The sequence below is a fragment of the Vanellus vanellus genome, assembly GCF_965231255.1.
Source record: "Vanellus vanellus genome assembly, chromosome: 5".
NCBI classification, from domain to species: domain Eukaryota; kingdom Metazoa; phylum Chordata; class Aves; order Charadriiformes; family Charadriidae; genus Vanellus; species Vanellus vanellus.
Genome location: NC_138910.1, coordinates 31,359,082 through 31,375,162, shown reverse-complemented (window position 1 = coordinate 31,375,162; position 16,081 = coordinate 31,359,082). Strand labels below are relative to the sequence as shown.

The following is a 16,081-nucleotide window of genomic DNA, read 5'->3' as shown; positions in this document are numbered from 1 at the left end:
CAGCTTATTAAAGTTAAGAATTCTGCTGTTCCCTTGCCAAGACTCATCAATCATCTTCCGTGTAAAATACGTGAGTAGTCCCAGATGACAGAAAAATATAAAATGAAAGAGAACAAAAGTCTCTCATTTTCCCTCCTCTTACATTCAGTAAAAACAAAATTCTCTTGAAATCTTACATTAATTTCATATTTGCTCTTAACAGTTTCCCTAAGATCTCCCACCACCAAACACAACAATCACAGGTTTGTCTTGCTGTCTGTAACAATCTCTCATTTGACAAGATCAAAATGGACAGCACAGGAGCTTTTTAAAGAAAGCCTAGAGGCTACCAGTTCATCTGCTTGTAGACTTTGGCAGGAGATCAAAAAAACAACTTTCTTCCATTAAGGTCAGCTCATACTTGTGAGCAATACCTTCTTGCTTTGTCATTTATTTCTTTATGTATGTATTTTATTTTCCACATATTAGACACATTAAAAACAGTAAGACTGAGATTTCAGAAACATTTTCTACCTGAATGTATAGCTGCTGCTAACACTAGTTTGTCATTTTTTTCAAGAGGCTGTTTTTTAAATGGATTGCTGAAAAGCATTAACTACACACACACACAAATCTAAAACAATGCAATACAGAAGAAAACGCCACTTAGGAAGACTGCTGCAAATCTACACAGCCAAGACAATTTTATCTTGTAATAAAGACTCACTGCAGAGCAAGAAAAAATTCAGTGGCATGGGACATTTTCTTCACAGCTCTCATTGAATATCTTTCCTTTCAGTTTTAATAATGTAAAAATGAATGTTACTTCTTCTCAAGATTGGATTTAATCTCTCTTCTAAGTAGTGCAAAGCAGAAATATCATTTGTTGTGGGTCAATTCCAGTTCAGCCAAAGGGGCAGGAGGGTGAGGTGGGGTGTGATGGGGCGGGGGGAGGTGGAGAAAAATAAACAAAATCATTTGGCTCAAAGTCTTCTAGAGCATCAGGCCAACATCAAGGCATTAAATTGAAAGGGCAACCTCATTTGTGAAACCTTTGAGAAGTTTGCTAGATAAGCAAACACCATAAAAGTTAATGCTCACATTTGCCATGTTTCTCATAGCTTTAGTTTAGTGTGCCACGGGGCAACTTCTCTGGAAATTCAACTAGCTAATGCACTTGCAGTACCACCCTGAAATTGACTCCATGACGCTTTTACTCCACAGCTATAAAACTCTTTCCTAAGCGCAGATTTCTTCTGCAAGTTACAACTATAATTAAATACATTTGGATAAAACACGTAAAATTTACAACATGGCCTTAAAACACATGACTGTGCTATAAAAAGATGGTCTAGAAATTAAAATTGTTAAATCGTGAAGAAAGACGTCCAAAAGAGAAGCCAGAAAACCTTCTCAGGTATTATTTTAAATCTTTATTTATAATTATTATTTCCATTGTCAATTTACTATATTCATTCCACACAGATGTACTTCTTATCAGTTTTGTGTCCCTACTCCCTCATGTGCCAATTTACTATTGATGTTTGAACCTTTTACAAATAGGCTCACTGAACATGGAAAAGCCAAGGAGAATTCTAACATTGAAGAAAAGCCATATATGCAGGAGCAGTGCTGTCTGGAGGCTTTCTTCAAGGGAAGGTCAAGAGAAATAGAAATATCATAGAATCATAGCATTGTTGAGGTTGGAAGGGACATTTAAGATCATCAAGTTAACCTAACCTGACAAAACCACTTCTAAACCATGTCCCCATGTCTACCCTTTTTTTAAACACCTCCAGGGATGACGAATCCACCACCTCCCTGGGCAGCCTATTCCAATGTTTAATAACCCTTTCAGTGAAAATATTTTTCCTAATATCCAATCTAAACCTCGCCTGGCATAACTTGAACCCATTTCCTCTCATCCTATCACTTGTCACTAGGGAGAAGAGGTCAGCCCCCACCTGTCTACAACCTCCTTTCATGTACTTGTAGAGAGTGATAAGGTCTCCTCTTCTCCAGGCTAAACAACCCCAGTTCCCTCAGTCATTCCTCATAAGACTTGACTTATCAGACAACATTTTATACACATACATATGTATCTATCTCAATCTGTGTGTTTCTGTGCTCTCTAAACTAAATTTTACTCCATTATGTGTGTTTCACATTTCAACTACCATGTGGCTTGAAACAGTAAGCTAAAACCAGGAGTACCTACAGCAGCCTAAGAAAAAGACATCTTGTAGAAGTGAGAAGTAGTCCTAGGCCTTTTGCATCTATGCCACAGAATCCAAGTTGCCCTGAGGTTTGCTATATCACCTGTGCATGGGAAATAGAAAAGAAACTCAAAAGGAAAGGCAATGTTGGAGCCCATTCATACCAAGAAGTATTTTTAAAAAGCATGGAGGGCTACCACTTATGATCCAAGCAACAGTCTTATTGTTCACCAATGTTATAACAAGACCTGACAAAACTCCCCATAAAAACTGTAAAAAAATTAAGGCATAACCAACAAAAAAATAAGAATGGCTAGAAAAACATGTTAAAAGCATTAAGAGAAATATAAACCAATTGTCTACTAAACAGTAAGATGTCATAGTGTATAGGTTAAAAAAAGAAAAAATAAAATAGGAACCACATATTTCATTAAAACACTGATATTTCAACACATTATTTGATCTTAGTAGCAAAGAGACAAAAATGAGTTCTCCTGACCACACAACAGATTTTATTAATTTTTCCTTCAATGAGTCCGAAGATCTCAGCCAAGATTAACTTCAAAAGCAATATCAAGTAAAGCCTTAGAAAAGTTGAAATAGATATAAAATATTAAAAATTACGGCCTTCTTTTTGTAACTACTACTTTGAACAATTCAATATAGATGCAAAAAGACAGTTGTGCCATCTTATTTCAGAATGTAATTCTGAAAACATTCTACCACTAGAGAACTCCAATTCAAATTTGAATTACAGAAAGATGAGTTGCTTTCACAACTGGAAACTGTAGACGAACAACTGTATGTGTTAATTTCTTTGTGCTTAAAAAGTTAAAAACATCCAAAATATTGGCATCTATTTTGACAACATGCAAACTCAAACATAAATATCCTGTTATTCTTGCTGTTTTCCATTTGTTGACAGCAGTTGACTCCTCACAAGCACTTGGAAAGACTAAATTAGATCTACACCTCTGTACAATTACAGAATGCAAGACATCAGGCCACAACTAACACAAACAAAATTTCAACAACAAATATGATTCTAACTTGATTAAGAGAGAAGGCAACATCCATTTTCCAAAAGGAAGACAACTGAACAAGTCAATTATTCTGGAATGCCAAATTTTACTACTATGTAAATATGCAATTAAAAAAACCCAACACTAACTAGACATTAGCACAGTACTTTTGTCATTACTAAAATTGTAATGGTGTCAAGCCAGCTAATAACAATAAACATGCTTTGTATTTCAAGGTTAATGAAACAGTTCTATTCTTACAGCAAACATGACCACGCTGAATTGCTGCCAAAACATTCCTGGGACTAATGCTCAGAGGCAGAGGCCAAATCCTTCAACACTATGTAGTATGTGATGAAGGACAAAGGACTATATACTGAAAAACAAATATATGGGAACATGAACTTTGTCTATCACAACTAACACTTGCTGTGCGCTGAGCACCTGTTATTATCAGCCATTACTATCCCTACAGAAACCTACTTAGTGCTTGTGTTTCTCTCATGTAAGGAAAAAAAAACATTTAAAAGAGTACACCAACACAATCCTAATAAGTGTAATAATCATAAGCAAACCTGCAACAGACGTTCAACCATAAATAGTATGGTATAAGAAAGGAATTGTAAGAAAACAAAACACCTTGTCCCCTCATGTCCTGGATTGTTTTTAATTTGCAGTGAGGATAAGGGCTTAGAGGGGAAGCTGGAGAACACCTCTTAGAGGAATATCAAGGGCATCATGAAGCTGGCCCTCATCCTTTTAACACAGAGTTATACCAAGCCAGACTCACTTTTTCTCCTTGTCAGTCATTTGTAATAATCTGTATTCTCCATAAGTGGCAAAACTATGTGATAAGTTTCAAGTGTATATATGCTTTATGTATATGTATACATGTATACTGTTGAACAGCACAGTTTGATAGTAAGATTATTTTTTTAAGTCCTACATGCTTGGAGGTTGTCTTTAGCACCCTTAGCACACAGTGTAAAAATAACATATGCATAACTGAAGTCTAACTTCATCTGAAACTATGAATGCTACCTACATGAAATACCCCATCACGTTTTATTATTCCTAATTCTTTTCTGTAAATGCACAATCATAACATTACTATGTATATACATTACTTCTTGCAGGTTTTCTTCTGAAAGAAGAAATGTATACACATAGTAATTATGTGATCACAGGGAAAAAAAGAACTGTCATGAGCCCAATAACCATTGGTTAGAGAGTACAAAAATGTGATATATGGTCTTGAGGCAAGTGTTGTGCTAATACTTCATTACAAAAGTTGTTAGAGGCTTCTTCTAAAATTGAAGCTTGTTCTCTATAAAGTATACTTGAAGTGAACTTAAATGACATTTATGTTAACTGAAATCACTAACACTTTTGGTTGATGCATAGCTGAATTCATCCAAGGAAGTTGGTTAAATTTCTTAATTTACCCCAACCAGTACTCAGCAGTTCCAATTAACAGCTACAATTCTGTATTCATTAGAATAAACCAGACTGATTTATCTGACTCGGTCACCAGAGCACCACTAGCAATTTAACTAGATAAAAAGATCTGTCATCTCTTTTGTAACCATCTCCACGAAAATGCTATTTTTTATCTACTTGGAAAACTGATCAATGAATCATTTACCCTTCCTCAAAGACTCCTCCTACTGCACAATAGTCATCTCAGCAAGCCCTCTATTAGAGGCAAACCACTATCAGAAAAGCCTGTCATTTTCCAACACTCTGAAGTTGTATTTTCAGGTACTTATAACAGAAATTTGATAAACTGATACATTTATAATAGATGATGCCATCACTAGAGAGTTGACAAATTTCAGGTACTGGAAATTAATTTTTTTTCAATTTAGCGTCAGTGTTAGAGGTGTAATTAAAAAGAACTCTACTTATTTTTACTCAGAAATACATCCTTTGAAAGATAATAAGTTTCTGAAAGCAAACCCAAAATTGACTGCTGCCTTGTAATGTTGTGTGAAAAGTTATTTACTATATTAATTATTTGCATCAGACTCTCACAATCAGCCAATGACCAGAAATAAGCATGTATGCAACAGCCTACAGTTGAAGATTCCATTTAAAAAAATAAAAATACAAGGATGGAACTCCACACAGCACTTTTTCACGAAGATGGCTTGACAGCATAAAAGACATGCTGACAGATACTCCTACTACAGTTTAATCAGCTAATCAGAACATAACAACGTGATTAAAAAGTTGATAGAAGCCAAAATCTCCTTGCCCTCAAATCCATACGTGGGCAGGACCACAACTAAAATGTCATCAAGTTTTGCCTTCTGTGAGCCGCGACATAAACCTCCAAGGAGAGCCCATACGATTATGGGCACTTCTAAGGCAGGAAGGGCAGGAAGGAACTCTGGAGCACGCTGAAGGTCACACCACGCCTGCAGTCACAGCCACCGAATGGCAGCCGGAGCCTACCATTTGACTGCAACCTAACCACATATACTGAACGGATAAAGCTTAACATATCTACGTTACCACCGCGAAAAGATTTCTGTCAGCTGCAACACAAGAAAGGAAGAGGAATTCTTTATTTGCCTTCCCTCCCCGGAGGGTCCGCCACAGGGGACAGCGCCGCTTCCCCGGCCGGCCCAGGACGCTGCCTCACGCTCGGACCCCCGGCTCCTACGCTAACCAACCGCAGGGAAGCCGCCGCATGCCCGCCGCGGCCCGCTGTACCTCAGCAGCCTGCTCCACACACAGCGGGTGCCCCGGGACAGCCTCGGGGAACGGCCCCGAGGGAGAGTGGAGGGAGGGCGCGGCCCTGAAGGGGTTAACGCGAAGGGGCAGAGAGGGGGGAGCTCGCTGTTACCCCTGAGGCGACAGAGCCACCCCGAATCAGCACCGATCACCTCTTACCCGCCCCGCGCTTCCTCCTGCGCTCCTCCTCCTCCTCCTCCTCCCCGCCACCACCCGAGGCCGACAGCCCCGCATGTAATCAAGCGGCGACTGAGGAAGGAACCCCGATGGCTTCCGCCCGGCTCCCGCCCAGAACTACAGCCCCCGGCTGGCCGCGCGGCGCGGAGGGGCTGCCCGTCCTCCCGCCCGCCGGCGCAAACGACAAACCCCACAATGCGCCGGGCCGCCTGGTGCGGGCGGACCCCGCCACCCCCTGCGGCTCCGCAGGGGTTGGGAGTGGGGCGGGGTTCCGGGCTGGTGGCTCGGCTCGGCGGTCGCGCCGGCCCCTGACCCTCAGGCGGCGGCGGGTAGGAGCGGGCGCTGCTTGCCTGCAGGGCTTCCCGACAGCGGCGGGGACGCCGGGGCTACGGGCCGGCCGCGCCCTCAGCCCCGCTGCGGGGGAAGCCGGGCGGGTCGGGGAGGGGGAAGCGGCCGTGTGGAGCGGCGTTGGGGCCGCCGCGCTGGCAGGGGCGCAGCCCTGTCCCGGCCGCCGCGGCGGGGTGGGGGGTGCGGAGGGAGGCGGGGGCGCCGCTAAACCGCCGCCTGGCGCGGGAGGAGGCGGGGGCGCCGAGGTACGAGTTCAGCGGAGCGAGGGAGGAGTTCTCTTGGGAGAGCCCGTGAGGCGTCCTTCCCTTACGGTCCGTTACTTTTGTCACGGACCGGTCGTTTAACTCGGGTTAGACGACCGAGAGGTGTCTCGGTCGCTCCAGACGCCGCGGCTGCAGCCCGGCGCCGACGGGACCGGAGTAACGCGCGTTCGCGGTACCTGAGCGTTGGGCTGCGGAGCCTCCGTGCTCCCCCGGCTCGCGGGCACGTCCTTCTGTTTTTCTTTCTCCCCTACATCTGAAGCCTTGGCCGAGCTGGGATGAAATGTGTCAGTTCAGCTGTGCCGTACTGTCACTATCCGCAGTACAAAAAAAAGAAAAAGCCTGCGATGTGGATAGAATGTGGAAACGGGGAAAAGGTTTATGTAGGGACATGATCCAAAACCGTATTGAAAATGGAAGCAATGTTAAACTACATAAGAAAAACAAAAATAAAAATTTTACAGATGTAATGTTAGTTGAACAAAAGCGGATCATGGCCGTTTCTGTTGGCTGGCTATACCCTTTTGAACAAATTCTACAATGATTTGACTTTAGTTTATCACAGTTATTAAGATTTTATTCTCCAGCTTAGCTTTTGTGGTTTTGTATTCCAAGCAACAGAATGAATTTTCTTGTACAATGGAGTGAGGTATCTTCTTTCCATATAGGAGAGGGATGCCATAGCCATTACAGTGCTGGCCAGTATCTTGAAGCACCTGCAATTTTTTTTTTCCTATTCTGCCTCAGACTTCCTTAGTGAAGTTGGGTAAGTCAAGCCCTGATCCTCTGAAGGTGCCAAATACCTACTAAGGACCTCCTTTTGTCTCTATTTTTCATCTTTAATAAGGAATTATAGTATTTCTTTACTTCAAGGAGATTTTCAGGGTAAAAAAGAAATAGGGATTAGGAGTGGCATGGATATTTGGCAGTGGATGGTGTAGTGGGAGCTTGTTAGCTTGTCAAGAGTGTTGCCTTGATTAAATAGCATACATAATTTAAATGCGGGATATAATCAAGCTTAGTTCTTGATAAACAAAGTGATCAGTTTCTGATACAGTACTTCACCTTTTTAAAGTTAACTGTCAAGCAATAATTACATATTAATATGGAACTACCTCCTGTAGCTGACTTTATGTCAGCCAGCAAGTAGGATTCATCATGGTAGAAGACTTGCTTGAAGCTAAAGTAAATTAGCAAGTCCCGCTCTGCACTTCAGAAGCTTTGATATGCATATTAGACATAGTCATCTCTCTCTCCTCGCTGTCTAACTTTTCAAAGCATCAGATAGAAAGTAAGTCTGCTGGAGGACTTTCAGGATGGCTACTCTGATTTGTAAGGGAGTTTGAATGCTGATTCTGTAGCCTAAGTAAAGTGAAAATTATCTGACTTGGATCCCTTCTTTTTTTTTTTTTTTACTTAAGTCCCTTACAATAGTATTTCCTCTCTCGCTTGTGAAATGTAAAGTGTAATTGCTTCTGGCTTGCTTTTTTTTTTTTGTGAGCTAGTTCAGCTGCACACAGCTGAGCCGAGGTCTGACTAGCACAGCTGTGCTCCTTTAAAATAACAGTAAATTATTTTTTTTTTCTACAAACTGCCAGAGATTCACGAATTTGTTCCTTTTTACTTTCTGCACGTATGCAGTTAACTTGCAATTAAATTGTTTGTTCAGAAGTGGTGATAAAATCTCTAAAGCTATGAATCAAAATGGAAAACTTGAGTTGCAATTTATATTGCATATCCTTAGCATGGAGTTTGAAATCTGTATGTTGCTTAAAGGCTCAAAAGAAGCAGGCTTTCCCAGAGCTCTAGTTTTGGGGTTTTGGGTATGTGTTAACTGTGAGGAATGCCTCACTGTTGTGATAAAGAGACTTAAATTTTTCACAGGTTTATGTACAAGCTTACATTGCTACTTTAATTCTTCTAGGATAAATGGGTGTATATGACTTTTCCCCTGATCTAAAGTGGTTCCATGTCTTGTTTGGTAAGTTTGTATTTAAAAAGTCTTTGGCAGTAGTACCTTGTTACACGGTCATACCTTAATGTGAAGAAGTTCTGGTGAAATGTATTGCTTGAGGGGATTTCCACAGTGCTGAGATGTTTTAACTTTGTTGAATCAACTTTCAGTGGAGACTGTTTAGTATCTCTTCTCTCTAGCTCTGCCAGTATGTGCTCTGTGCTGTTTCTTAACCTCTTGCTTGACTGACTTGTAGCAAAAAACTTTCTGAACTCCTGCTTATAGGGGCTACTTCTGATGTTTTCTCACCGTCATGTTTAATAAATTGCAGCAACTCCACTAACATTCACTTGTTTCTGTTCTCAAGGACTGTTCCTGTATTCTACGTACACCAGTTGAATCAATCAGACCAGAAGAGCTATCTCAGAGCAGCATCCATGAATGCCTGGTAAGAAGAAAATAGAAACGTTAACTGGCAACATTAAATACAAAGCTGGTACATATTAAAAATAATCTCATTAGGGGGTACTTCTTAAAGTGTTAACAGCAAAAATAGAGTGCTTTGGGCTTCCACTTTGGAAGAAAACTCTAGGTGATTAAGTGTTACTCTTAATCTTTTACTGTTTTAAAAACAAAACAAACACGCACACACACACACAAAAACCAAAAACCCAGTAGCTCATAAAACTTAAGTCTCAGTGTAACGGTAGAAGCACCAGCTTGAATGTTCTGACTTGCATACTTGATCTTGGCATTCTAAGTAATGATATTTCTGCATTAATTTTGAACATGTAAATCTTTAAAAATTACATAGTAATTTTGAGAACTGTTTTTCCTCACTGTTAGGCTGATTCTGATCTAGCCTGGATTCCCCCATCTACAGGAAGGAATGAAATGGTATTTTGCTCCTCTAATGTCTCTCACTATGAACTCCAGCTGGAAATAGGTAACAAAAGTGTACCTTAAAATATTTCCTGTTCCTGTAGATGCATGCTCTCAATGTGTTATTGCTAAGTGCAGTAAATATTACATTTGGAAAATGTATTATCAGCTGACTAGGACTATTCTTGTGTCTCCTTAGTTGAGAAAAGAGCAGAACATTGCTCTGTTTCAGTTATCACTTGTTTTAAGATATAAGACAAATCAACAATTACCTGATTTTTTTCTCTTGATGTTTGTGCATGTCAGTTTTCTAAATCTGTGATATGTGGAACATCATGTCTTGTCACTTGGCTACTGGAGTTGATTGTTCTAAGGACGACTGCCCTGAATCCTACTGTGCATGCATATGTTTATGTGAATATACATGCTAAAAGTGTTGTTCATTTAGATGTATAATTCATACTGACAAATGTTTAAACACTTATTTGTTCTAAAAATAGCCAAGCCATGCTTTAACTAATTTGCTGGGTATATTTTGCTGCAGCTACTTAAGTTCTTGACATTCTTAAAGAAAAGGTCATGCTGCTATCAATGGTAATTTTAGAACTGTAAAATTATCTCTAAATATAAAGGAAATTACATGGTGGATTATTATATTTTCCAATGTTAAGGTAGCCACTTCTGGTTTCAGGAAGGAGGTTCAACAACTTAACTTCAGTCTACCTTGCACGGCATACGCCTACAGGCATGCAAGTTGCTGTAAGGATCACAGACCTAGAAAATTGCTCTGAAGAGCATTTGAAAGCTTTACAGGTAAAGCAACAGCATTTCTGCACAAGTCTGATGAAGATGGAGATGAACATATATGAAGCTACTAAACAGAGGTAGCCTTCATGTTTGTCCTGGGTCATTTCAGTCAAGTTTTTCCTTCAAAGGAATAGAATATCATGTGTAAATTTGAGGGTTGCTTTCTGAAGAAAACAGATGACAAGTGCTTTAGAAAGACTTCTGTAATTGTACAACTTTCTCTTTCAAACGTGTTCTGTACTCTGTATTTTACACCAAAACTTTGGACTATGAGGAAGCTAGATTTACATCAGACAAATGCATTTATAGGCAAGTTATTTACATTTCTATTGCAGACTGTACACATCACCTGCAATTTTGTATAAATGCACATAGGGAACAGTTCTTTCTACTGATTACTGATGTAGTTAATGCTCTTAGTAAGACTGTTGTCTTGTGGTTAACACATCCACTTTCATTTAATTCCATAGAATGAGGTGGTTTTATCCCACTTCTTCCAGCATCCCAATATAATGACGCTTTGGACAGTGTTTACAGCTGGTAGTTGGCTTTGGATCATCTCCCCATTCATGGCCTATGGTAAGAATTGTTAACTGCAATTTCAGAATAGGAAAAAGCGCTGATACAATTTGGACCACGTGGTCCATGAGAGGTTTTTCTTTAAGCATCTCCTGTCTTGTAGAAAAAAACAAACGTTCACAAACCATTTGTTTAGAGAAGTCTTCTATACATAATCTTTCACCCCAGTGAAGATTGGTATTTGAACCACATTAAATAGCCCTTAGTCCTAACACCCACCATGTGAGGAATGATAACTGGGAGATGCATTTGACTTTATACAACTTCAAATTTTGCCAACAGAAAACTTGTCCGGATTGAATACCGGTTTGGCATAGGCTTTCACTTAACAGATGCATGACTTCAGTGTGATTTTTGCCTGATGGATGCATCAGTTACATCTATGTGACTGTTCTCAATGTACAATAGTCAATATAAAGATGAGAATGCTGCTCAATGCGTGTCTATGCTTGCTTCACTGTATACAAGTAGCTTAAAAAAGGCTTGTTAGGCTCAGGTAGGTGTTTTTTTTTTTTTTTTCCACTTCCAGGTTCAGCTAGACACCTGCTGAATACTTATTTTCCTGAAGGAATGAGTGAAGCTTTGATAGGGAACATTCTATTTGGTGCAATCAGAGGATTAAATTACATGCACCAGAATGGCTACATTCACAGGTAGGAGAATGTCAATAGGTAAGAATCAGATCACAGCATCCAGTTTATTAAGAATTTAGTTTCACTTCAAAACTAATGTTCAGCTTAAGAAGGCAGACATAAGGAGACAACATTTATGTCAGACAGTGCAGAAACAATTTCTTTCAATAATACAGCAGAACCGAGTTTGCAGAAGCTTAACGAGAATGGTATTCATACACTATTTAAAGCCAATTGTTATATCTGTCTGGCTTTGTCTCTCTGAAGCGCAAGATAATAGGAGTTGTAGAAAGGGCTTCCTTACTTTACACTCTTTGCAGGGAAGGAGGGCCCTTCTCCAATTTCTGTTTCTGGCAGTTTTTTCTTGCTGATCAGCTCTTCTTTCTTTTGGCACTGTATTAAAAAGACAACTCATACAGAGTGAAGAACTTCCATTAAAATAATCTGCTGAAAAGAATGGCACGCTAACATCTCAGTATTTGTCAGTGAAATATGAAAGCCTTTCTACTCTAGTAGTGCTTTGAGTAATTTTTATAACTAAAATTTACCACTTTATGTTACAGGAATATTAAAGCTAGCCACATTCTGATTTCAGGGGATGGGCTGGTTTCTCTCTCTGGCTTAAACAACCTCTACAGTTTAGTTAACAATGGACGAAAGTCAAAGGTGGTATATGATTTCCCTCAGTTTAGTACATCTGTGCTTCCTTGGCTGAGTCCTGAACTACTGAGACAGGTTAGTATAAATTACACTTCATTTTTCCTGTTCAAAGTTACTGGAAGTACTCAACTTGTAACTTAAGTCTGCTTGTAGAAGTACAGTGGAAGCTGTTGAATTGCAACTTTTAGAAAGACACAGATGTACTGAATTTGTAGTTCTAAAGAGAACCGATTTTAAAGCTGTTGGTAAAATGGTGCTGTACTAGGTCTCTTTACCTGACATTCCTGGAAACTACTGCAGGTCCTAAAACTTGTCTTCAGTACAACCATCAGATTTCTGAATAAAGTGTGAGGTTTCATAATTTAATTGCCTTAATCCTATTTAGATTACAGGGTATTGGAATCTTGTCCTGAAACAGACACTTGTATTTCTGTCAGCACTGCTCAATGGCATCTGTGATTCAGCAGAGTTTTCTTTCTCTCATAGGATTTGTCTGGGTATAATATGAAGTCTGACATTTACAGTGTGGGAATTACAGCATGTGAATTAGCCAATGGATCTGTTCCTTTTCAAGATATGCCTCGCACTCAGGTATGATGCTAAACTCTACTTCTACTTCAGAAGACTCTGAGCTTTTTCTTTTTTTTTTTTTTTTTTTTGTTTTCCTCAAAGAAACAAATGTTATTAGTATTGAAACGGTGGTGGCCTTTTGTTATTTCAAAAATGCATGCTTCTTTCCAGATTGAATAATCCTTCCATTCCTGGAGTTTCGCAGTTTAGCCTGAATAGGTCTGGATAGCCGTCAAACTCTTATACTGCTATTCCTTTCTACTAGATGCTGCTGCAAAAGCTGAAAGGTCCCACATACTGTCCTTGGGATATAAATACCTTCCCCCATGGGGAATCCACAATGAAGAATTCCCGATCAGGTGTTGATTCTGGAATTGGTGAGAGCATGACACACACAATGACCAGTGAAAGAATACAAATTCCCTTTTCCAAAACGTTTTCACCTGCTTTCCACAACTTGGTAGAACTTTGCTTGCAACAGGACCCTGAGAAAAGGTAACCTTCTGGTGAAAAATAATTCTCTGTCACTTCAATCTAAGACTAAGTATAGCCCACAATTTAGGATACAGTAATTAGTTGAATACTGTTTAAATTAAGAATTTCAGACCAGAAATACTATGCAAAACACAAATTACAAAACCAAAGGTAAGTGTAAAGAATTATCTTGTCTGATAAATGAACAGTTGTTTGACCCCCCTAGGCCCAAATTTCTTGTAATGTCATTGTACTTTGTAACAAGTAAAATTAATTTTCAAACATGTATATTGTCCAAGAAAAAGCAGAAATCTGAAGTATAGGTTTTCAGTAATATGCCTTTTCTGAATGAGGCATTAAATGCCTTGCTAAAGAGGAAAGTGAAAAAGCCTTTAAAAATAAACAGTTATCTTTATTAGAGCCTTCACTACAAATTGAATGTAGTAATTCTGTGCTGCTTTTCTCTTGCTTCACATTTGTCCTGTGGATGAAAAAACACAGGGCTTAAATTGTTTGTCAGTCTAGCCCATTTTCCAAAAGCAGTATTTTACTTTCCAGAACATAATTGTATTGTTCATTTTATGATCCAGGCCATCAGCAAGGAGTTTGCTTTCGCATACGTTCTTCAAACAGGTGAGTTTACTACATTTTGTTAAATGACAGAGCTATAACCTAAGTAAGCCGCAAAATATTATTTTGTAATCCAACTCCAATTAAGTTAGCTGGAGCCAAAAAATCATCATGTAACAGTTTATCTACTTCAGACTTTTTTGTTGTTTGTTTGTTTGTTTTTAACAAAATTGTATTGATAGAGTATGGGAAGCATAACAGTAATCTATTTCCCCTTTGATAAAGTTGGTTTAACTTAAGTCAACCTAACTAAGAAGAACAATGATTAATATTCTAATTTAAAGCAGAACTGCATAGCTAATGTAATTAGTTTTGAAAGACGAATTCAACTTACTCTAGAGTGAGAAAAGCTAAACCCCTCATCCTGTTATTCTCAATATTGTAACATTAGAACATGGTTCTGATTTCACATGCTTTTAATGAAGTCAGGTGCAAGGTTATGTAGACGGTTATGTGCAGCCCTGTTTTGTTTAACTTTTCTTCTTTCTAGATAAAAGAACAAACACAGAATTCACTACTGTCTCTATTACCACCTCCTATTCAAAATAACAGATCAGAGTTCTTGGCAGTGCCCTCAACAGCAGTTGGGACTGAACTTGGACATATTACTACCAATCAAGATGATACAGACTGGGAATTCTAAATAAATACAAAACAGTCATACCTCTCCTGTGCTTCAAAGAAGGAAAATGTGATTTGTATTTGCTGCTTTAGATTGTATGGCTAAAATACAATTAGACAAGGTATACTTGAAAATGCCATTGAAGTGGCCATATTTCATTACCTACTTCTTCTGTTGGCATCATGAAGTGCACTGTGCTTTACAGTTTCCCTTACGGTGAGAAAGTGTATAGAGAATGGCTGAATTCTTATGTCCCTCTTTAAAAATATTGCTTAACAAGAGGGTTCCTGCTGTAATCTTACTCTATACTGTATTTTCAGCTCTTATTGCTGCAGTCCATGTGCCTTTCTGAATTCAGGCTTGGGTTTTGTCTGTGACCTTATTTAAACAATCTATTTGTCTTTTAATTATCACCCAAATTATTTTAGTGAGGAGGAATCCTCCACTTCCAAGTCTTAATTTTAAACTGCAGAAATTAGTTGCTTATGCAAATAAATGTATCTCTCTTCACACATCCCAAAACACATTTTTCTCATTTAATGTGCTGTCACACTTGCCAAAAGTTACCTGTGCATCATCTTTCATACAGTTTTAATACTGTATGTTTCCCAAAGAAGCTAAACTATTTGAAAATGCGACTCATGCTCTTGCATTTGTCTACATTCTTAATACAGATTTGTGCTTTTGCATCTCCATTTATTGTTGTGCCATTTCAGCAATTAATCTAAGGACCTCTTACTGTGCAAAGTAAGTCTCTATAACAGGTACGGGTTAATTTTAAGGAATCATATTAAATAGTCTAAAGTTACTGTACATGTTTTTTATTTATAGTGTAGTGCTGTTCACCACTAGAACTTACCAGAACCTAATACTGTTTTCTTAAAATAACAGGCAATATGCATTAAGCTTCACTGGCACTGCTGCTGGCAAACAAGCCTCTTCTGCAAGGCACAGTTAAATTCCCATGGATAAGATTCAGGAATAACAAGAACCTAAATACACCGCCATTGTATAGGGTTTATTATCTGTTGTAAGTCATATTAAAAACTGCCTTTCTTCTTCCTACAATTCTCATACTGTACCAGGCAATCCAAGTTGAACAAAAGCTGTTTCTTTTTAAAAAGCTGCATATTCTTACTGTGTTTTAGCAAAAGTTGTGTCCCAAAGCCACTAGTACTTACTTGACTGATGTAAGTTCTGACTGTAGTAAAAATGTATAAATAAATGTTGAATTGATTTATTTTAAATTTTCAACATAAACAACATTCCGCATTAAATCTTCCATAGCTGAGCCAGTCTGCAGCCAACCTTGAGAATACCACTGCTTTGCCAGCAGCTTCACTACAAAGTCTTGAAGACCAAATGGCCAAAACACAAGCCTGAAACATACAATTCTAAACAACCACATCGAAGTATTAACAAAAAAGTTGATTATACTTGTTTTGCTGTGAAGAGAGCTCTATATTTCAAAACTAGTATGTGAAATTCAAGATTAAAAACCTGTCAATGAACTTACCCCATCTATCTCTT

The 16,081-nt window shown here is 38.9% G+C and overlaps 2 protein-coding genes across 3 annotated transcripts in view; one reads left to right on the top strand and one right to left on the bottom strand.

Moving 5' to 3' along the window:
* TRAK2 (trafficking kinesin protein 2) overlaps window positions 1-6,130 on the bottom strand; it is a 28,933-nt gene extending 22,803 nt beyond the window's left edge. Inside the window, exon 1 of the mRNA XM_082483976.1 lies at window positions 6,116-6,130. The gene's annotated coding sequence lies outside the window, so the exon portion shown is untranslated. The remainder of the gene's footprint in view (window positions 1-6,115) is intronic.
* Window positions 6,131-8,311: 2,181 nt separating this feature from the next.
* On the top strand, window positions 8,312-16,065 carry STRADB (STE20 related adaptor beta). 2 transcript variants are annotated; one of them, XM_082484625.1, is made up of 11 exons: window positions 8,312-8,722; window positions 9,063-9,143; window positions 9,542-9,641; window positions 10,269-10,390; window positions 10,855-10,963; window positions 11,493-11,616; window positions 12,159-12,330; window positions 12,742-12,846; window positions 13,091-13,320; window positions 13,890-13,932; window positions 14,482-16,065. In XM_082484625.1, exons 1-11 carry the CDS (start codon window positions 8,711-8,713, stop codon window positions 14,521-14,523), a joined length of 1,140 nt encoding a protein of 379 aa, XP_082340751.1. In that variant the 5' UTR covers window positions 8,312-8,710; the 3' UTR covers window positions 14,524-16,065. The 2 variants fall into 2 exon arrangements, with proteins under 2 accessions (XP_082340751.1, XP_082340750.1); XM_082484624.1 differs by having other exon boundaries at window positions 14,420-16,065.
* The last annotated feature ends 16 nt before the right edge of the window (window positions 16,066-16,081 follow it).